The following is a 23695-nucleotide window of genomic DNA, read 5'->3' on the forward strand; positions in this document are numbered from 1 at the left end:
ATTTTAAAAGCATTATTTAAAAACTCATCAGTAGACAACATAAATACATTTAACTGATGCAAATAAAAAGGAAACACATGTTGACTGGTCAGGGTTAAACTGTTAGATATGTAATTATACATATTGTAATAAAGGTTATGGATATTATTAACATTGTAGATGAATACTCTTGGATTAAAGACACATTATGTTAAATGTTGAAACAGCTCGTCACAGGTTCAGGACGTTAGGACTGAAAAATCACACCATCATCGTTGGAGTGGCTCAGTGGTTAAGACCCTACCTTGTGTACCAAAGACATCATGGTCGCAAGTTCGATTCCACCCCTGGCTAATTGTACTTGATTCCATTGTAAGTCGCTTTGGATAAAAGCGTCTGCTAAATGACATGTAATGTAATGTAATGAGTTCTGTCACAGATCTGTTGAAGCAGCGTCACACACACACACACACTTATCACGTTCATGATTTCCACCTGTTGAGAGAAGACGACAAAGAAGAAGAGTCAGAGTCAGTGATGCAGCTCAGATGTCTTAAAAGAAGAGAATGACAACTTCATGTAAGCTTTAATAAACAGTAACAAACAACAGTTTGAATGAAATCCCTGCTGCTCCTGCTTCACTACTGCTGTGTTTAAAACACAAAGGTCAAATTCACTCTCTCTGTACTTACGTACTTACACTAACTCTTAGTTTGTTTCATGTCTTTTTCATTTGTTTCCATGTCTTGTCACTAGTTCTCCTGTCATCTTTCTTCCATGCAATCAACTCATTTCCCTCACCTGGTTTTCCATTGGCTCATTAGTCCCTCAGTGATTATATAGCAGCCCATTTTCAGATGGTCTTGTGTTGGTTTTTTGCTCCAGCATTTCTAGTTAGTCTTCTTGTTCTGATGTGTTTGCCTGTTTGTGACTGATTTCCTGCTTTTGGACTTAGTAATCTGCGTTTTCCTGCCTCGTTGTCGTGCTTTTGGGTTCTCCCTTGCCAAGGTGTCAATTCTTAAAGTCAGAGAAGACTCAGTTTCATTTCTTTGCTTGTGATAAAGATCATTTCTTTATATTTTGCTCATTTCTTCATGCTTTTGTCAGAGTTTGAAGGAAAATGACGTTCCAGTCTGAAAGTGGCTACTTTGACGTTTTCTAACCAAACAAGATGTGCTGCTGTTTTTACAGTGTATGATACAGTGGATCTATAATCTGTGATGAAGTCAAACTACAAATAGCTGATGGACGCTCATCATGTGAGGCGCTCAGCTCTAGTCTGTGAGAAGCAGCAGCTCGTCTGTTGTCTCTCTGTGTCTTTGTGTCCAATCATGAAGTCTGTCACTATTGTGCTGTCACAGCTTCACTGAGGAAACACTGATGTTTGTCTGACTGTGATTAGAACAACACTCTACTCACCTCAGAGTCTCCAGTCTGTAGTCTGGACTCTTCTGAAGATCACACAGAGGCTTCACTGCTGAATCCTGCAGCTGGTTCAGACTCAGGTTCAGGTCTCTCAGGTGTGAGGGGTTGGACTTCAGAGCTGAGACCAGAGAAGAACAGCTGATCTCTGTCAACCTGCAGCGACACAACCTGAATAAAGAATAAAACATGAGACTTTAGACAACTGTGTGTGAGTGTGTGTGTGTGACTGTGTGTGTAGTTTATTTTATTCATCAGTGAATAAAATGAGTTTAATGTAAATGAAATGAAAGTTTAAAAAAACAACAGCAGCTTCAGTCAGTGAACTCACTCCAGAGTCTCCAGTCTACAATGTGGACTCTCCAGTCCAGAACACAGCAGCTTCACCCCTGAATCATGCAGCTGGTTCCAGCTCAGGTTCAGGTCTCTCAGGTGGGAGGAGTTGGACTTCAGAGCTGAGACCAGAGAAGAACAGCTGATCTCTGTCAAACTGCAGCCCCTCAACCTGAATAAAGAATAAAAGTGTTTTGTTCAGCAGGTGAATTTTAATGTGTGAGTCAAATATCAGCTGTGAGGATGAAAATGTATCTGAACATTTTCTACAGTGTATTTAGAAAGCATGAGTCATGTGACTGTGAGACACACGAGTGTGTGAAGGTTCAGTTCAAGTGAACGTGAAGAATAAAGACGTTTGATGCAAAGAAACAGCAGCAAAATGACAAAGAAGTCACAAGTGAATTTCAACACAGCCTCACTTTTCACATCAAGTTCAACTCAACGAAATGAATCAATGATAAGAAGCAGAAACAGGTGGAGTCTGTGTGCAGGCTGTACACTGAGAGGTTCAATACTGCCCTCTACACTTCAAAGTCCTGAATCACACTTCTTCTCTATGGAGGACCAAAAGGGACCAAATTAAATAAATAAATACACCATTAAATCATTAAATGTGTCATTAAATACATTTAATTAATTAAAGACACATTTCATTATTTAATAACACATTTCATTATTTAATGACACATTTCATTATTTCATGGTCCGTGTTGCAGTGGATCATTAATTGATTTCATCTGTCAAACTCGCCCATCAAAGTCAGAGGGCGGGGCTAATGCTGATCGAGTCTGATTCATTGCTTTGGTCTGAAATGGCATGGCTGCCATGTATCACAGCATAGCAGCAGAGAAAAGAAATAGAAACCTGAAATAAATATTTTTCAGTTTTAAGATCATTTGAGCCGAGAAATTAGTCATTTAGAATTCAAAAATGTGGTTTGTGTATTAAGATATGATGTATTATATATAGTTTGGCAGCGACGGTATCGGAGGTGATCAACTTCGCCTCAGCGGACGCTCGGTGATTAGTGTCCGAAGGACAGCAGCGTTACCTCGAATCTACACTTGGAGGATCCAGCCTTATGAACTGAGACACAGCTGATTTGAAGACGAGAGGAAGCTCCTGTTTGTTTGTAAACAGTCACAGCTGTGACATCATCAACAACACTCATTCTGATTGGCTACATGTGAACGTGTCAGAGGAGAAAGTGAAAAACATCAAGTTCAGTCAGAAAAGGTTGCAGCTTTATGGGGTTAAATTTGTTTCAATAATATTTGTATATGTGCAGAGGGTGACCCACACGTGTTTCTTGATCCGTTTTGAGATCCACAAATAAAAAAATCCAATTTGTAACTTGTACATTGATTTTTACAAATATAGGTGTGTATTTGTCAATAATATGACATTTGTAAAACTGAAAATTGCATTTGTGAATTGTGATTCTGCATTTGTGGATCGCCACCACACGCATTCCTCTCTTTCCACAGTTACGGATTTTTGAGACGTTATATTTCTCTCAATAATGACTCCCTTCATCAGCAGGTGGCAGTGTTTTACAAGTACAATCTAGCTAAAGTGACAATGCACTCCATGGCATGGATCTATTATGAGAACTGGATAGAGCACCGCCCCTTTCGGTGCGTCAGTTAAAATGGTCATTTTAATGGTTCTGGCTTTTACGTGTTGTTACAGGAATGATGTTGTTTTCTTGGACGATTTTTGCTTGATTTTCCATTCACTGATATACTGTATGCTAATAACTGTCACAGGACTCTGGGATTTTATATATTATTGTCCAAGAAAATAATTTCAACATGAAGTACTTTTATGATGAATAAAAAAACAATTCCATTGAATGAGACCATGCATATGATTTTGGTCTCATTGCTATGCTTTGTATTTTGATTTAAATTTCAAAGTTCACATTTCTAACTGTTTTTGTAGGTGGTTTACAAATAAAGCTAACTTATCATTATAATTACAATTTATGGTAAATATAATAATCATCAAATATTAAAGTAAAGTCAGGCCAGAAAACCTGCAGACTCACAATCATATTATTAGGAACAATAACAACGTGGTGAACGTAATTTTATAACTCCAAACTCTTTCACTCTAATTCATGTGTTCATCACATTCATCAGTAACTTTATGAACCGATCATGACGATAAGACAAGCAGCCTCCCCGGGAATCAGTGGTGATGTGAGCGCAGGTCTCAGTGCATCACACGGTCACAGCTCCACAGTTCAAACCGCCATCTGCCCCGTGTCAGTATGACTCCACACGGCAGGTCGTTAACTCATTGGCTGCCATTGACTGCTATAGACGTCCACTGCTCTGAAAATGTCTGGCAGCCAATTAATACATCGATAATAAGTTTGAAAATAAATGCGAATGAGCAACGAATAAATAACTAAAACCTGCTTTGTTGTAATATTTTAAAAAATGTCAAAGAATTGCCTTCATTTATTAACATTTCTCATAAGGTTTTCACATCGTACGGTTCCCTGACAGTAGCGCCGTTCCCGAGACGCGCTTTGCTGTGCTCGTACACAGCTGTGACGTCACTCTGAGAAATAAGATGTTTCTGGGCTTTTTATGGCCTTTAGGAAGGTTTTACAACTGTGAAACTTCATGAATTAAAAATGTAGATTATAAAGATCTATACATGCCTGTGTCCATGTCTCCAGGTGTCTTGTGGACACTTTTACAGGCATCTATTTTACTATTGTGCTCAATGGGAAAATTGCTTTTTGTTTTTTGTTGCAGTACCACGAGTGGCCACCATGACAACATTGTCTTCAAGGCAGAGGGGGTGAAGCTCTATCCAGTTCTTATAATACATCCATGCCATGGAGTGCATTGTCACTTTAGCTAGATTGTACTTGTAAAACACTGCCACCTGCTGATGAAGGGAGTCATTGTCCAGATTTCTGCTGGTTGGTCTTTCCAGCTCAATACTCCCTTCTGGAAAGGGTAACCAGAACAAGTACGGCGGGCACAACTCGACTGTCTTTCTGAAGGTTTATTCCACATACACGGTTAAGCAGCAGTAAGTTAGCAATTAGACAGTTTGTTATCCACTTACTTCAGTCAGTCAGAGAGTCAGTCAGTTAGAAGTTGGAAGTTAGACAGTACCTTGTGGGTGGTAGAAGTTAGACAGCATCTTTTTAGCTACTAACTACAGTCAGTTAGACAGTCAATCAGGTTATAAAACCGACAAGTCGTACAGGTTCTGATGATAGATGGATTTACAAAGGCGCATACGAAAGCAATACATAACAAAACATGGCTTTGACGATGCACCTTAAAGGCACTTTAAAGGCAACGGTGCTTTGATACCAGTTACAACAATGAACAGATAAATAGAATGAAAGACAAATAGCTTTGCCTGCTAGAAAGTTCTACACCTCCCACTTGGCCTACTGATTCCTAAATCCAAGTAGGCCACAACAACCACAAATTTTGCCTTTCGAAATGGCTACATTGCTGGGTACGAACGCGTTACACACAATTTTACCTTTCAAATGGGTACATAAAGCTACATCGTGGAGTATGAACGTATTACACACGATATGAATAACAGATACAAATGACAAATAAAGGTTTCACATTGTCCTTGATGAAGCAGTGACGCCCTTTACCGAAACACACCACCACCTCTCGTGGAGGATGGTGGAGGGGGGGTCTTGATCCTTTTTCTTTCCGAAACACACCACCACCTCTCGTGGAGGATGGTGGAGGGGGGGTCTTGATCCCTTTTTCCGAAACACACCATCATGTGGTGGGGAATCCATTTCTGTTCCTCCACTGGCAACAGAACCACCAGCCTTCTGACATCTCTGTGAAGGATGGTGGAGGGACGGTTCTCCTTGTCTTTGCCTTTCCCACCTTGTCCACTGGAAACTGGACAACTTTGGCACGTCCTCACTTTCACATCTCGTACTACGCCTTTCACATCAGGATGGGCCTCCACAACTCGACCGAGCCTAACCTGGCCTCTCAGTGCATTCTGGTCAGCCAACCACACTAAGTCTCCCACCGTGACGTTCTTTGCGGGCGTGTGCCACTTCTGTCGAACAAAGATGCCCGGGCCCGCCAGCTGGCTCCACCGCTTCCAGAACTTGTCGACCTTGATCTGGACCGCTCTCAGGCGCGCAACGGGGTAAGTCCGGTATTCGAACCCTCGAGAGTCCCCGCTAGGCCCAGCACGGCCAAGCAGAAGTGAGTTGGGAGTGACGACTCCTACAGTCTCGTCTTGTACCTGGACTCTTGCGCCGATTGGTCTTTCGTTTGACGGATTAGCTGCCAGGTAGAGGAGAGTCTGGAACTCCAGTGCTGTCAGGTGACTTTCCACCCCGATGTTGCTCAACGCTCTCTTGAGTGTACGGACTGCTGCTTCAGCTGCTCCGTTTCGATGGGGAGAGTCTGCTGGGTGAAACACCCACGCCCATTCGGTCCCAGCAGCGGTCGCTTTCTTCTGGACTTGATCCTTGTCGATGTTGTCCAGGAATTCATAGAGCTCCTTTAAAACTGGCTTGGCGCCCACGAAGTTGGTCCCTTGATCCGACCAAAGTTTTCTTGGGTGGCCCCTGAGAGCTGTGAAGCGCTGGTACGCCTTTAGGAAGCCGTCCGTTGACAGGTCTTCCACGATGTCAGCATGCAGTGCCCTGGAAGCCATACAACTGAATACTACTCCCCAGACTTTCATCTTTGTTCTTCGCTTTACAGTGTCTCTGACAACGTGTGGGCCAAAGAGATCCAGTGCTGTTAGCTCAAACGGTGCGGCTGGTTCAGATCGTTCACTAGGAAGCTCACTCATCTGTTGCCTGCATAACCTTGCCTTGGTCTTTCGACAGTGCACGCAGGAGTCGATGATGCTTCTTGCAATTCTTGGCCCCTGTACTACCCATGCTTTGGACCTCACTCTGAGGAGTGTGCCAGCGATGCCTTCATGGTTGGCTCCGTGGGCTTCCCGTGCGAGCAGGGTGCTGATCCAGGCATTATATGGGACCAGGGGTACTCCGGGGTTTCCCCCGGTGATGGCTTGGACTCTGCCGTAGCACCGCAGGAGCCCCGACGCTTCGTCCTTGTTGACGACGAGTCTGTTCTTTATTCCCCGCCTCACAGTGTCTCTGATGACGTAGCGGGATGACGTAGGGGGATCTTGGAATGCAGTTTCAAGTTCGGTCACTGTCAGTTCTACCTCCCACTTTGCTGGAATAGGGGCTCTCCCTATACGAGCAACGCATTTCTTTACAGCCTTTCGGGCGTGACTGACCCCTCCACAGAGCTTAGCTAGAGGGTTGTACCTTTTCAGACCCACTCGGACTATGAGTGTGGCTCCCCCCAGTGTCTCATCTTTCTTGGTCTCGACAGGGATCGATTTCGTCTCATATCCTGCCAACTGGAGCCCTGCTAGAGACCTGCTATCGCCATCTGTGAAATTCCGGCCTTCACTGCCAGAATTTAACAACTTCTGCGCTTGGGTTCTGATGAGAGCTGCTGTAAAGTCTTTCTTCTGGAGTTTACTCACTGTCTCTTTAGCATCAGCCGCCACTTTTGCTGCAGATTCCATAGGCCAATCTTTCACTGGACTAGACAGGAACTCGGGACCCTTCTGCCACACGGAGTTTTCGTCTAGTCGCTTGGGTGAACACCCTCTCGTGACGAGATCAGCGACGTTGACTTCACCTGGGATCCACCACCAATCAGTTACGGGCCCAGCCTTCTGGATCTTCCCGACCCTATTTGCAAAGAATGTTTGAAATCCGTAACTGTCTCGCTGGATGGCTCCCAGCACAGTCTGACTGTCTATGAAGTGGTACCACTTTTCTACAGCCAATCTTCCATGCTTCAGCATGTATCCCTTCAGGCGTGTGGCGAAGACAGCCCCACAAATTTCAGCTTTGACAGCTTCGCCTTTCTGGTTCAAGGGGGTTAACTTGGCCTTTGAGTCCACCAACCGGGTAACTACACCATCTGACGTTTCCCATCGCAGGTACAGTACGGCGCCGTAAGATTCACAGCTTCCGTCAGAGAATGTGATTCCCCAGGGCTCGCCCCTCCAGCCGGAGGGTGTGAGGCTTCTGTTGAACTTGATGCTCCCCAAGCGAGCGTACTCCTTGAACAGCTCGATTGCTTTCCCCCGGAGTTCGTCAGAGAGGGACTCATCCCAAGTGTCCTTAGTGAACTTGCCAGCCTCCTGGGAGGCCTTCCTCACGAGAATCACACCTTTTTGCTTCACAGGTGTTGTTAGGTCGATGGGGTCGTACAATCCAGTGATCTGGCTCAGTAGGACCCAACGAGTTAATGGGTTTGGTGCTTTTACATCCACTTCTCCTTTAGTAAGGAGAGTCATTTGGTCAGGCTTTGCCTCGTCCTTCCTCCCACTTTGACCAGACCGGACCCAGGGCTTGAGGTAGAAGCCCCTTGCTTTCAGGATCTTCTCCACTCCCTCAAGGATCCTCCTCCAGTCGACCGGCTTCTCATGGTAGCTAGGTCTCTCAGAAGTGTAAATGGGGATTGGCTGGCTGAACTTCAAAAGCTTTACTCCTGTGAGTAATGACTTTTGGCCTTTCAGGAAAGGCGCCAGGAACAATAAGAGCTTCTCGAAATGGTTTCCCTGGAAGGCATAGTTTTTGGGGCTGCTCACATGCGCAAGCCACTGTGTTAGCATTTTCTCAGAAAGTCTGCTCTCTAAAGACGGTATCACCAGGTGCTTCTGCTCTTGTTCAGTGAGCTCTGGCTCCAATGAGCTGTGGCTTCTCTTCAGTTCCTTTGTCTGAGCCTCCAAACCTGTCTGGTTTGGAGTTAGCAGTGGTGTGGTTAGCAGGAGTTGGCTGGTGTTGGTAGCCAAGTCCTCCTGTGCTAAGCTCAGTCTTTCTTCTGGTGCCTTGAGGTCTTGATGCAGAGTAGACTCTTCTGACTCTTTCTGGTAGAAGTCAGACTGAAGCTCAGTGAGATTCTCCTGATTTTGCACCAAGGTCTCCTGCAGCTCTGCAGTTTGGGTCTCTTCTGGTGCCTTGAGGTCTTGATGCAGAGTAGACTCTTCTTCTTCTGACTCTTTCTGGTAGAAGTCGGACTGAAGCTCAGTGAGATTCTCCTGACTTTGCGCCAATGTCGCCTGCAGCTCTGCAGTTCGGGTCCTTTCAGAGCTCAGCAGCTCAGGCATCTCGGCCCTCAGTTTACTCTGCTCCTCTACCTTCTTGACATTGACTTCCGTTACTTTCTGTAACTCTGTCACTTGACCCTTCAGTCTCTTCTGCTCTTCTTCGATGGACTCTGTGGGACCCGCTTGCACCTGGATACTCTCCCAGTCAGCTGTCCTGCTCCCAGACATCTTAGGCAAGCTAATCGGTGTGATCTTTGCTTTGGGTCGGGCCCACTGAGAGCTGACTTCTTCCCCTGTGACTGTACCAAAGTTGCTGGTGGGCACAGTTCCCCTTTGTCCCATGCTGGTGTTGGTGGGAGCAGTGTGAAACCTCGGTGGCCATGGTGTACTGGTGAGGGTTGGAGGCTGAGTAAAGCTGGCAGTGGGTCCATAATTACGTTGTTGAGGCTGTTGAGGAGGTTGATGAGGGGGACTGGTGCCAGCAATGGTGCCCTGCCTGATAGCTGAGTGGGTGTGAACAGGTGGGGTGGTACTAGCACGAGTTACTGGTCGGGTATGCCCATCTCCCCGTTTGTTATCCCGGCGGCATGACCACTCATCCATCAGTTCCTCCTTTTTAATTTCCAATGTTAAAAGAAGTCTCCACTTTTCTTTCCCGTATGGCCGATAGTCTTTCCAAACATACACAGCGTCTCTGAGTTCTTGGAGTTCCTGATCCAGTCCCTTCCTTCTGGCCTCTTGCTGACACTGCTGTAGCGCACTTTTCCTGCCGAGTACCTCGGCCTGGTCGAAAGCTAAATTGAACCGTGCCACAAGGGTGCTTATTTCTGGCTCAGCATCCTTAAACCACAACATTTCCATTGTCTCATGGTACCTTTGCCCAATGGCGTCCCTCTTTGTCAGAGTGTCTCTTAACTCACAGTTGTCGTCCGTTGAGTCTATTTGTTCCAGTTCTTCGATATATTCACTGCAGGCGCAGACGAAAGTATCATAGTCGTTCTCCAACCCTGCCAACTCTTGCGACAATTTTCCTGTGCCTAGACGACCAGCCTTGAAATTAAGGCAGTTTATACGCGTCGTTAGGCTCCGCTGTGCATTTGATCGCTTCCGTTGTAGGTCTTCCAGGTCTGGCTTGTCGTCTGCCATTTTTGTGTTCTTTGGACTCCGGAATTGGAATTGTTCAAAGGATTTGACTCTCTGGTTCGTTGCCAGTGACTTGGTTCAAAGGATTCAGTTCTTTGCAAACGACACGTCTATGAGTGGCACACGGATGTCAACGCCCCCAACTGTCGACGTGTCAATGTCACAGTCTGTGAGGCTCTTCGCCCAGAAGAGCTCGTTGTTCCTTGTGCAATCCTCACAACCTTATTCACGGCTGCGGCACTTCTTTTAATCCTCTGTGAGGCTCTTCGCCCAGAAGAACTCTGAATTCCTTATGCACAACCTTATTCACGGCTGCGTTGGCTCTTCTGTTCCAGCTTCTCCTCTGTGAGGCTCTTCGCCCAGAAGAGCTCTGAATTCCAAGTGCACAACCTTATTCACGGCTGCGTTGGCTCTTCTGTTCCAGCTTCTCCTCTGTGAGGCTCTTCGCCCAGAAGAGTTCTGAATTCCAAGTGCACAACCTTATTCACGGCTGCGTTGGCTCTTCTGTTCCAGCTCTTTAGTAATTCACGACTGATTCGCTTCACCAGCGTCCTGGTGCTCCACGATTGTCGTCCTCCGCTCGGCTGTCCGTACTGCGCTGATACGTTGCCAACAACGGTTTTATAACTGTCCAGATTTCTGCTGGTTGGTCTTTCCAGCTCAATACTCCCTTCTGGAAAGGGTAACCAGAACAAGTACGGCGGGCACAACTCGACTGTCTTTCTGAAGGTTTATTCCACATACACGGTTAAGCAGCAGTAAGTTAGCAATTAGACAGTTTGTTATCCACTTACTTCAGTCAGTCAGAGAGTCAGTCAGTTAGAAGTTGGAAGTTAGACAGTACCTTGTTGGTGGTAGAAGTTAGACAGCATCTTTTTAGCTACTAACTACAGTCAGTTAGACAGTCAATCAGGTTATAAAACCGACAAGTCGTACAGGTTCTGATGATAGATGGATTTACAAAGGCGCATACGAAAGCAATACATAACAAAACATGGCTTTGACGATGCACCTTAAAGGCACTTTAAAGGCAACGGTGCTTTGATACCAGTTACAACAATGAACAGATAAATAGAATGAAAGACAAATAGCTTTGCCTGCTAGAAAGTTCTACAGTCATTATTGAGACAAATATAACGTCTCAAAAATCCCTAACTGTGGAAAGAGAGTAATGCGTGTGGTGGCGATCCACAAATGCAGAATCACAATTCACAAATGCAATTTTTAGTTTTACAAATGTCATATTATTGACAAATACACACTTATATTTGTAAAAATCAATGTACAAGTTACAAATTGGATTTTTTTATTTGTGGATCTCAAAACACGCATTCAGATCAAGAAACACGTGTGGGTCACCCTCTGCACATATACAAATATTATTGAAACAAATTTAACCCCATAAAGCTGCGACTGACGTGAAAACTACAGCGACTGAAACACTTTAGAAAACAAAAAACACGTCAGCTGTGAAAAGATCCTGATTCTACATCTGAGGGAAGAAAAAGTGGAAACATGGAACAACCATCACTGATTCAACTCATGTGACAACATGAATGACTTTCAGTTGTGGCGTAAACAACTGAAATTTACAACAGTAACAGAGAGTCAGTGAACTCACCACAGAGTCTCCAGTCTACAATGTGGACTCTCCAATCCAGAACACAGCAGCTTCACTCCTGAATCCTGCAGCTTGTTCCAGCTCAGGTTCAGTTTTCTCAGGTGTGAGGGGTTGGACTTCAGAGCTGAGGCCAGAGAAGAACAGCTGATCTCTGTCAAACTGCAGCCCCTCAACCTGAATAAAGAATAAAAGTGTTTTGTTCAGCAGGTGAATTTTAATGTGTGAGTCAAATATCAGCTGCGAGGATGAAAATGTATTTGAACATTTTCTACAGTGTATTTAGAAAGCATGAGTCATGTGACTGTGAGACACACGAGTGTGTGAAGGTTCAGTTCAAGTGAACGTGAAGAATAAAGACGTTTGACGCAAAGAAACAGCAGCAAAATGACAAAGAAATCACAGGTGAATTTCAACACAGCCTCACTTTTCACATCAAGTTCAACTCAATGATATGAATCAATGATAAGAAGCAGAAACAGGTGGAGTCTGTGTGCAGGCTGTACACTGAGAGGTTCAATACTGCCCTCTACACTTCAAAGTCCTGAATCACACTTCTTCTCAACATCTTTACAATTCTATATTTTACACTTGATTTGATTCTTTGATTCATCTGTGTTTAGTAAACCAGCTTAAAGGTGCATTACCACCACCTTTATTGCTGCAAAGAATTCTGGGACACGGTCGTCCGCCAAACACACACCAGATGACGAGTCATGTGACAGTTGGGACACGCCCACGTCACGGTGCTGTGACACATGTTGACAACATCTGGACCATGAGTCCACACTTGGAGGATCCAGCCTTATGAACTGAGACACAGCTGATTTGAAGATGAGAGGAAGCTCCTGTTTGTTTGTAAACAGTCACAGCTGTGACATCATCAACAACACTCATTCTGATTGGCTACATGTGAACGTGTCAGAGGAGAAAGTGAAAAACATCAAGTTCAGTCAGAAAAGGTCAAAGCTGCGACTGACGTGAAAACTACAGCGACTGAAACACTTTAGAAAACAAAAAACACGTCAGCTGTGAAAAGATCCTGATTCTACATCTGAGGGAAGAAAAAGTGGAAACATGGAACAACCATCACTGATTCAACTCATGTGACAACATGAATGACTTTCAGTTGTGGATGAAACATCTGACATTTACAACAGTAACAGAGAGTCAGTGAACTCACCACAGAGTCTCCAGTCTACAATGTGGACTCTCCAATCCAGAACACAGCAGCTTCACTCCTGAATCCTGCAGCTTGTTCCAGCTCAGGTTCAGTTTTCTCAGGTGTGAGGGGTTGGACTTCAGAGCTGAGGCCAGAGAAGAACAGCTGATCTCTGTCAAACTGCAGTCACTCAACCTGAATAAAGAATAAAAGTGTTTTGTTCAGCAGGTGAATTTTAATGTGTGAGTCAAATATCAGCTGCGAGGATGAAAATGTATTTGAACATTTTCTACAGTGTATTTAGAAAGCATGAGTCATGTGACTGTGAGACACACGAGTGTGTGAAGGTTCAGTTCAAGTGAACGTGAAGAATAAAGACGTTTGACGCAAAGAAACAGCAGCAAAATGACAAAGAAGTCACAGGTGAATTTCAACACAGCCTCACTTTTCACATCAAGTTCAACTCAATGATATGAATCAATGATAAGAAGCAGAAACAGGTGGAGTCTGTGTGCAGGCTGTACACTGAGAGGTTCAATACTGCCCTCTACACTTCAAAGTCCTGAATCACACTTCTTCTCAACATCTTTACAATTCTATATTTTACACTTGATTTGATTCTTTGATTCATCTGTGTTTAGTAAACCAGCTTAAAGGTGCATTACCACCACCTTTATTGCTGCAAAGAATTCTGGGACACGGTCGTCCGCCAAAGATGTCTAACTGCAGTCAAACTGCAGCCCCTTAACCTGAATAAAGAATAAAAGATGAGATTTTAGACAAAGTTGCTGCTTGAAACCAGTAGTATTGTTATCATTATTATTAATATGATACTATAATTAAAGTTGATATCAGTCTAATGTTTATGTCTCATTAATAGAACATCAATAACATTGTAGTTGTATAAAAATGTCATAAGTCCTGTTTAAACTTAGAAGCTGACACATGTGTTATATTTCTGCTCCTGGTCTCTCTCTTCTGTCTCTACCTCACCTCCCTCTTTCACTTTCTCTCCCCCTCCTCTCCTCTGTCCTCCATTTTTTCCTTTCACCACAACCTGTCGAGGCAGATGCTGCACATGTTTGAGTCTGGTTCTGTCACAGATTTTCTCTCCACTGCCCCCTAGTGTTTCTCTTGTCTTTCTGTCTTATCATGAACAGAGACTTGAGAGAATGTTGTGATTTGGTGTTTTCATTCAGTTCAAAACAAGAATCACAACCAGCTGACAAATCTTCAATTTCATCATTTAAAACATCTCTATATGTATTTGATAAACTAAACCATGAATCATCACTGACTGATGATGTTATTGATCATGTCTGAACTCACTCAGCTATCCTGCAGTTCCTCAGAGCTGGAATCAGTCTCTGTTTCCCCTGGTCTGATGTTCTGTACTTGCTCAGGTCCAACTCATCCAGAATCTCCTCAGACATCTGCAGCATGTAGGCCAGAGCTGAGCAGTGGATCACAGAGAGTTCCTGTTCTCTGTTCTTTGACTTCATGAACTCTTGGATCTCCTGATGCACTGATTGCTCGTTCATCTCTGTCAGACAGTGGAAGATGTTGATGCTTCTGTCAGGTGAGATGTTCTCTGTGTTCATCTTCTTCAGGTTCTCAATGACCCTCTGGATGATTTCTGGACTGTTCTGAGTCTGACCCAGCAGACCGCCTAAGAGTCTGTGGTTGGACTCAAGACAGAGTCCATGAAGGAAGCGAACAAACAGGTCCAGGTGACCATTTTCACTTTGAAGGGATTTCTCCATGGCCGCTTTCAGGAACACATCCAGAGATAATTCACTCTCAGCAACGGTTCCAAAAAATGAGGAGAGCTTGTTAATAAAATTAGGTTTCCTCAGGAAGGTCTTCAGGACCTTTTTCTTCTTGTTGGTGAAACAGCGGAACATGTAGACTGCAGCCAGAAACTCCTGAACGCTCAGATGAACAAAGCAGTAGACTGATTTCTGGAAGATCACGCTCTCTCTTCTGAAGATCTCTGTACAAACTCCTGAGTACACCAAGGCCTCTGTCACACTTAGACCACACCGCTCCAGGTCTTCTTGGTAGAACATGATGTCTCCTTTCTGCAGATGTTCAAAGGCCAGCCTCCCTAGCTTCAGAAGAAAGTCCCTGTCGGCCTCTGTCAGCTCCCGTGGACTCGTCTCACGTCCTTTATCGTACTTGTTCTTCTTCCTCTTTGTCTGAACCAGAAGGAAGTGTGAGTACAGGTCGGTCAGGGTCTTGGGCAGCTCTCCTTTCTGCTCTGTGGTCAACATGTGCTCCAGAACTGTAGCACTGATCCAGCAGAAGACTGGGACTTGACACATGATGTGGAGGCTCCTGGACGTCTTGATGTGTGAGATGATTCTGCTGGACAGATCTTCAGTTCTGGATCTCTTCCTGAAGTACTCGTCCTTCTGGTCGTCAGTGAAGCCTCGTACTTCTGTTACCCTGTCAACACATGTAGGAGGGATCTGATTGGCCGCCGCAGGTCGAGAAGTTATCCAAATAAGAGCCGAGGGAAACAGAATCCCCTGGATGAGGTTGGTCAGCAGCACGTTGACTGATGACCTGTGTGTGACATCAGAAACCAGCGTCCTGCTGCTGAAGTCCAGTGAGAGTCTGCTTTCATCCAGGCCGTCAAAGATGAACAAAGGTTTACAGACAGCGAGCTCCTCTGCTCTGACCTTCTCTAATGTTAGATAGAAAACATGGAGCAGCGTGAGAAGACTGTGCTGCTGATCTCTGATCAGGTTCAGCTCCCTGAACGAGAGCACAATCAGCAGATTCACATCCTGGTTTTCCAAACCCTCGGCCCAGTCCAGAGTGAACTTCTGCACCGAGAAGGTTTTTCCAACACCAGCGACGCCGTTGGTCAGGACGACTCTGATGCTCCCCTGCTGGTCAGGTAAGGCTTTAAAGATGTCGCAGCACTTGATGGGAGTGTCCTGGACCGTCTTCTTCTTGGAGGTCGTCTCCAGCTGCATCACCTCATGTTGAGTATTGACCTCTTCACTCTGTCCCTCTGTGATGTAGAGCTCAGTGAAGATCCTGTTCAGGAGGGTTCTACTTCCTGTTCCTTCAGTTCCTTCAGTCACATGTTCAAATCTGCTCCTCAGACTGATCTTATGTTCATCTAGAACCTTCTGCAGACCAACATCTGCTGAAAGACAAGAGACAAAGAATGTGAGCAGCTGAGGATTATTTTCATCAGCCACAGAAAAACTTAAAAAGTGTTTTAATAAAAAAAACACTGACAGTGTCACGTCTTTATGTGATATTGTTGTATTCTGAAAGACAGAATCATTCTAGAATAACAGTGATGACTGTGAAGGAAAGTGTATCATCTGCATAGAAAACAACAACAATAATAGAAAAGCTGGAAAATGAGTGTAAACAATCCTGTGTTGAACCTGTAGAGGGCAGCAGAGGATTAAACTGAATCATCTTCATTATCTCCTTCATTAACATGAGGAACAGATTTCACCTTTAAACATTTTTCTCTTGTTCTTTCATTTTAAAAGTTTGTTGGTCTCTGTTTATGAAAGTGAAAGTGATGAAGAACAAATGTGAATGTTTGGTCTCATGCTCTTTACCTGGTCCTGGTCTGGGTCTCTGTCCACACTGGGGACAGCAGGAGTCTCCTGGTGGACAAGACTTGTCCCAGTATGAGGAGATGCAGCGTCTGCAGAACCAGTGACCACAGCTGGTGGAGACCTTCAGGACGTCCTGACACAGAGGACAGCGGGACGTCTGCTCGTCCACAGAAACAGCAAACTGGTCTCTGTGAAGACATTTCTTTATCACTGACATGTAGGGGACAGGTGGACATGTGTCTGTGAAGACATTTCTTTATCACTGACATGTCGGGGACAGGTGGACATGTGTCTGTGGAGACATTTCTTTATCACTGACATGTCGGGGACAGGTGGACATGTGTCTGTGAAGCGGATGCAAGCAGCTACAGGAAGCCAGTCAAGGGAGCGGAGGAGCGGTGTAGTGTGGGAGAATTTTGGTAAGTTGAAGACCAGTCGAGCTGCTGCATTCTGGATGAGCTGCAGAGGTCGTATGTCACACGCAGGGAGACCAGCCAGGAGGGAGTTGCAGTAATCCAAGTGTGAGATGACAAGAGCCTGGACCAGAACCTGTGCCGCCTTCTGGGTTAGAAGAGGCCGTATCCTTCTGATGTTGTGCAACATGTATCTGCAAGATGGAGCTGTTGCAGCAATGTTGGCAGTGAGGGAGAGATGGTCATCAAGTGTCACACCCAGGTTCCTTGCGGTATGAGAAGGAGTTACCACAGAGTTGTCAAGGGTGATGGTCAGGTCTGTGGTGGGAGAGCCCTTTCCTGGGAGAAAAAGAAACTCAGTCTTGTCGAGATTGAGTTTTAGGTGATGGTCAGACATCCACTGAGAGATGTCGGTCAGACAAGCGGAGATCCGTTCTGCTACCTGTGTGTCGGAGCTGGGAAAAGAGAGAATGAGTTGGGTGTCATCGGTGTAGCTGTGATAGGAAAAACCATGAGAGAGAATAACAGAACCAAGAGAGTTGGTGAATAGAGAGAAGAGGAGAGGGCCCAAGACAGAACACTGAGGGACCCCAGTAGCTAGAGGACAGGGTTCCGACACGGATCCTCTCCAGGTTACTCTGTATGTTCGGTTTTGAAGATAGGACGAGAGTAGGGTAAGTGCAGAGCCTGAGACACCCAGTTCTTGAAGGGAGAAAGTAAGGATCTGGTGGTTAACTGTGTCAAACGCTGCAGAAAGGTCCAAGAGGATGAGCACAGAGGAGAGAGAGGCAGCCCTGGCAGTGTGGAGTTGCTCAGTGACAGCAAGAAGTGCAGTTTCGGTCGAGGGACCTGCTTTAAAACCAGACTGAAGAGGATCAAGACGGTTGTTCCGGTGAAGGTAGGAGGAGAGTTGATTAAAGATAGCGCGCTCCAGAGTTTTGGAGAGAAAAGGAAGAAGAGAGACAGGTCTGTAGTTATTTACTTCAGACGGGTCAAGGGTGGGATTTTTAAGGAGGGGGGTCACTCTGGCCTCTTTAAGAGAGTCCGGAAAGCAACCAGATGATAGGGATGTGTTAATGAGGTGGGTAAGGAAAGGAAGAAGATCAGAAGCAGTTGACTGAAGAAGGTGAGAGGGGATAGGGTCAAGGGGGCAGGAGGTGGGGCGGGCAGAGGTTATTAGGGAAAGAACTTGATCATGAGATAGAGGAGAAAGAGGATAGAGAAGGAGCTGAATTTGTGGTTGGTAGAGTGGTGAGATCAGGAGCTGGGTTTGAGAAAGAAGAGCGAATGTCATCTACTTTTTGTGAAGTAGTGAATTGGTAGAAGAGTGGGGGGATCAAGGAGGTTAGAGAAGATCAAGAAAAGTTTTTTGGGGTTAGAGAAAGAGGATTGAATTTTAGTCTGATAGAAAGATTGTTTGGCTGCAGAGATAGAGGCAGTGAAGGTGGAAAGAAGAGAATGATTGGTAAGCAGGTTGTCAGGGTGTTTTGATTTCCTCCATTTCCTTTCTGCTGCCCGTATCGTGGCTCTCTCAGCACGCACTGAGTCAGACAACCACGGGGCTGGGGAGGATTTACAAATCCGCCGTGAAGTAAGAGAACAGAGAGAGTCAAGAGAGAAGGACAGTAGAGAGGAAGGTGTCTGTGGCAGAGTTGGACTGCATGAGGGAGAAGAAGTCAGCTGAAGGAAGTGCTGATAGAACAGTTGAGGAGAGAGATGAGGGAGAGAGAGAGCGAATGTTACGACGGACAAGTGCAATATCTGATGAGATGAGATCATCAGATTGGGAGAGTGGGAGAGAGTAGGAAATGAAGAAATGATCAGAGACATGAAGTGGAGTTACCTTGAGGTCGGAGGTGGAGCAGTTTCTGGTGAAGATGAGATCAAGGTGGTTGCCAGCTTTGTGAGTTGGTGGAGAGACATGTCTCTGTGGAGACATTTCTTTATCACTAACATGTCAGGGTCAGGTGGACATGTGTCTGTGAAGACATTTCTTTATCACTGACACGTTGGGGACAGGTGGACATGTGTCTGTGGAGACATTTCTTTATCACTGACATGTCGGGGACAGGTGGACATGTCTCTGTGAAGACATTTCTTTATCACTGACATGTCGGGGACAGGTGGACGTGTGTGGCTGAGACGGACAGTGAATGAAAACCCTCGTCCCTCAACAGTTTGTTTGTTGACCTTCATAAACTGAAACAAACGTTGAGTTCAGTGACGACTCGAGACACGAGACAAACTTGTGAGACATTCTGGGTTTATGTCCTTACATCTTTGTCTCACAGTGGTTCTGATGGATTGTTGTAAAGTTCTAAAGCTCTCTGACTCGTCACTCGTATGTGTGTGTGTGTGTGTGTGTTGCAGGACAAAGTTTCTCTTACTTTGTGTTTGAGGCTCCAGGTTCATGACTGAAGGTTGGGGGTAGATCTTTGGACATGTCACTCTTCAGAGAGAGACCGCTGGGTCCTGGAGACTCTGGTCTCCGTCTCTGGTTCTGACGTCTGCAAACACAAACATCACATCCATCACTGATGATGAAGACACTTTGATCAGAAAGCAGCCTCAGTAGTCAGTGTGACCTCCAGAGTAGACCTGACATGCAGGTTTAGGTCTGGTATGCTAATGTTAGCCAGGTTAGCCAGTGGACATGATGCTTTCATGTATGTTTAGTGAGAAGAATCAAAGTGATGGACATCTTGTCTGTGTCGGGAGGGTAAGGGTTAGTGTCAAAAGAATTGAGATCCATAGGAAGGAGATCGGAGTCAGCTCAGTGTCCAAACAAGGGTTTAATCTTGTACAAGAGGAGCATTCACAAAGCAACACAGGCCAGTTAGACAGTGAAGACTCCCAGTCTTGGAGGAAACACATGGTATTTATCTGTCTCAATGGTCTGCTATCAACCTGCCATGAGGTGCAGACCCCCGCCTCTGTGGGTCTGTTATCACCTTGCCCTAAGTCGTTGACCCATTGTCTCTATTCACAAGTCACATCAAACAGTTCCTAAAACAATACAAATTGTCACTGGTCTCAGGTCACATCAAACGGTTGCATTGAACATTTGTCTTCATGTATTACATGAGGTACATAATTCCCATAACAGTTAGGGTTAGGGTTCACTTCATCTCTGAAATTAACTGTTCATGAATAAATTCATTATGTACTTGTTGTGTTGGTTAATTTAAGTCATTTATTTTAGTTTCTTATCAATAAGCTTTGATTCTTTCTTTTCTCTTAGAACTGCTTTGCTTGTTTCTACAGAGAATTCTGGAAAATCACCTGTTTCTAAATAAACTGAGTTGACTTGGTGCTGCAGTGGAAATGTAGAGAAACCGGTTTGAGAAAAATGTTTTTCTGTTTCTATGATGATCACACACAACAGGAACGCAGCCACTGATACTGAAGGAGCAGGAAGAGTTTTTCTCTGTTACAGGTTTGAAGAAGCTCTCTTACTTTGTGTCTGAGGCTCCAGGTTCATTACTGAAGTTCAGAGGGATGTGTTTGGAATTGTTAGACTTCACAGACAGACAGCTGGGTCCTGGAGACTCTGCTGAGTCCTCGTCTTCCTCCACACGACCACTCATCTTCTGAGAGAGAGACAGACAGACAGAGAGAGAGAGACAGAGAGAGAGAGAGAGTGTGAGAGCGAGAGCAAGACAGAGACAGACAGAGAGAGAAACATGTGTGTGGGTTTTCTTAAAATTGCGGGAGGAGTTACGTGCCAAACTTTTGGCGGAAGAGGAAAAAGACGAAGTACAAGAGATGCGCTGCAATGCATACTAGTGAGGACTCTAGGTTCTCACTAGTATGCATTGCAGCAGCAGGCACTAAATATGATGACATCAGTGGAGCAGTGGTAAGTTTTTTCCTATTTTAAGTTTTATTTATACTTCTGCTTTTTTACATGAAATCCTGATGTATCCAACCTCCGTTTACATAACAGTATAAAATGGCTACTTTGCTCAGATAAGCTTAGTATTTATATTGTGTTACTTATACATTCACTTTTTCTCTGATCTTATTTAAAGCGACTGTATCGTATTTTTTATGTATGAAGTGTTTCATTATAAGTGAACACACACTTACCTGCTTAAATGACACCTGGTTTGACTGGTTTGACGTGTGTAACAGACTTAGTCAGAATCAAGTTATTGTCATAGATTATGACTTGCTTTTTAAGAAATCCTGGATTTCTTAATTCTACTCTGCTGCAACAGGCTCGTGAGAGTAGAACTCACAATAGTGTGTTGATAATGTACAGTCCGTAACAAAACTCAGGGACTAATGGTAGGTAAACAGTGTCAAAGGATGATCTTATCAAGCTTTCAGAGACATTGAGCAGAAATATTTATAAAAGATCTCCATAATCCAACACTGACAAAAACAGCGACAAGACACTTATTTTTACATCAAAAGAAAAACACAACAGGAAGTTTTACCTTGTCTAACCACTTTGGCCGTGTATCTTCTGCTTTCCTCAGAACTGTCACTTGAGGTGAGGTGATCACGTACCTTATCAGCTGTTAAGGAGGCGTGATCTTCCTGCAGGGCCGGCTCTTGGCATAGGCGATATAGGCGGTCGCCTAGAGCGCCATCTGCTGGAGGGGCGCCACGAGGCAAAAAAAAAAAAAAAAATTTAAAACAATGACAATAAAAATGTTTTTCTATTCCCAGTCGCCCTCATTTGTGTGTTCTCTCTTGAAAATAATAAATATTAACAAATGAATAAACAATAATGTTCCTAAAATATGGTGCTGCTGAATCACATGACGGGTGACCTCAGGGTCAGAGCAGGGATCAGAGGTACTTGAAAGTTGTTTGCTGTTGTTGTTCAAATTAAACATGTGTGATTGTTCATTTGGCTGGTGTAATTCGTGTGTGTGTGTGTGAGTGTTGGGGGGGGGCACCGGAGAGCAATCTCGCCTAGGGCACAAAATTAGGTAGAGCCGGCCCTGTCTTCCTGTCAGGGTTGACGGCTCAACCACGCCTCTGGTTGCTGCTCCTCCAGTCTACATCTACGATAAGTTTATTCTGTCTGTTATGCGGACATCAAATCAGGATGAGAAGGTGTGGCTAAGTCAAGTCGGGTGTAACCGATCCTGATAAGTGCATGATCACGTCTATTTGAAGTAGACCGTGAGGTCGAGCACAGATTTACTCATGCAGAAATGGAGAAGAGATCTCTGAAGGGTCTAACCCTGTAGATTTCTAACCCTAACCCAACTCTGAACAGTCTAACCCTAACCCAACTCTGAAGGGTCTAACCCTGAAGATCTCTAACCCTAACCCAACTCTGAAGGGGAAGATCTCTAACCCTAACCAAACTCTGAAGGGTTTAACCCTGAAGATCTCTAACCCTAACCCAACTCTGAAGGGTTTGGAAGATCTCTAACTCTAAAACTCTGAAGGGTCTAACCCTGTAGATCTCTAACTCTAACCCATCTCTGAAGGGTCTAACCCTGTAGATCTGTAACCCTAAACCAACTCTGAAGGGTCGAACCCTGAAGATCTCTAATCCTAACCCAACTCTGAAGGGTCTAACCCTGTAGATCTCTAACTCTAAACCAACTGTGAAGGGTCAGCGGCCCTGATCTTGAAAGGCTGCTTTTCCACTGACAGACAGTAGGGGGCAGTGGAGACAGCCCCCCAATCTCCACACAACAAGATATTTAACCGTCACAATGACAGTGAAGATGTTAAATTAGAAAAATCCGATCCTGTCATTTGGTTGATTTATTTTTTGTTTACTTTTATTGTGATTTTCAATCATTTTCCACAGAGTCATGAGGGGACTTTTATGACTTTTATGTCCATTCCAGCTGTTGCCATACATGTGAGAAAGCACCAGGGGGCAGTATTAGAGTCGGACAAATTCATTCTGTCAGGTTCTGAGATATTTTGATTGATCTCCATGGATTTAAAGTGAGCAGTGAACAGTTTGAAAGCGGTGTTGTCAACCAGCTATGTCACCTCTCTTCTAACCCAGAAGGCGGCACAGGTTCTGGTCCAGGCTCTTGTCATCTCACACTTGGATTACTGCAACTCCCTCCTGGCTGGTCTCCCTGCGTGTGCCATACAACCCCTGCAACTCATCCAGAACGCAGCAGCTCGACTGGTCTTCAACTTACCAAAATTCTCCCACACTACTCTCCTCCGCTCCCTTGATTGGCTTCATGTAGCTGCTCGCATCCGCTTCAAGACTCTAGTGCTTGCGTTCCATGCTACAAACGGATCCGGTCCAGCCTACATCCAGGACATGATCAAAACCTACACCCCAGCCCGCCCACTTCGCTCTGCATCGGCAAACCGGCTCGTTGCCCCCTCACTGAGAGGATCGCAGAGGCATTTACAGAACTCAAGACTGTTCACTGTCCTCGCTCCCAAATGGTGGAACGAGCTCCCCATCGACATCCGGACAGCGGAAAGCCTCCACATCTTCCGCCGCCGACTAAAAACACATTTCTTCCGACTCTACCTCGACTAAGACGACAACGACAAAAAAAACAAAAAAAACAAAAACGTATACATCGCACTTATGACTAGCACTTCATAGTTTGGTTTACTTGAAGCTCTTACTTACTTCTAGCTCTTATTTGTACCCAAATGTTTAAATGCACTTATTGTAAGTCGCTTTGGATAAAAGCGTCTGCTAAATGACATGTAATGTAATGTAATGTCATGTGACCTCTTTTTTCAGCTTGCATTTTAATGTTATGTTTATTTATAATATTTAGTGTTCTGTCCAGAATAAACTGAACTGAGGAAGTTTCATCTGACTGTAATTTTCTGCAGCTGCCTGACCCTGCACTGCCCTCTGCTGGTGAATACTAACTAATAACTTATAATTCACCCACACACTGAAAAAGAATGCCTGTGTTGAAAGTGACTTCTTTATGTTTTCACCTCTGCC

At 44.7% G+C, this 23695-nt stretch overlaps 1 protein-coding gene across 1 annotated transcript; it reads right to left on the minus strand.

Annotated features, from left to right (window-relative positions):
* Positions 1-1406: 1406 nt before the first annotated feature.
* LOC122776872 (NLR family CARD domain-containing protein 3-like) lies at positions 1407-20369 on the minus strand (the record flags this gene model as incomplete). Its single annotated transcript, XM_044037630.1, has 8 exons — positions 20239-20369; positions 19170-19289; positions 16369-16557; positions 14106-15968; positions 12798-12971; positions 11618-11791; positions 1733-1906; positions 1407-1572 (listed from the first exon to the last, which is right to left on the minus strand). Coding segments are annotated over exons 1-8 (2991 nt in total), but the record flags the coding sequence as incomplete, so codon positions are not given.
* Between the last annotated feature and the right edge of the window lie 3326 nt (positions 20370-23695).

This window comes from Solea senegalensis, linkage group LG11, assembly GCF_019176455.1.
Source record: "Solea senegalensis isolate Sse05_10M linkage group LG11, IFAPA_SoseM_1, whole genome shotgun sequence".
Classification (NCBI taxonomy): domain Eukaryota; kingdom Metazoa; phylum Chordata; class Actinopteri; order Pleuronectiformes; family Soleidae; genus Solea; species Solea senegalensis.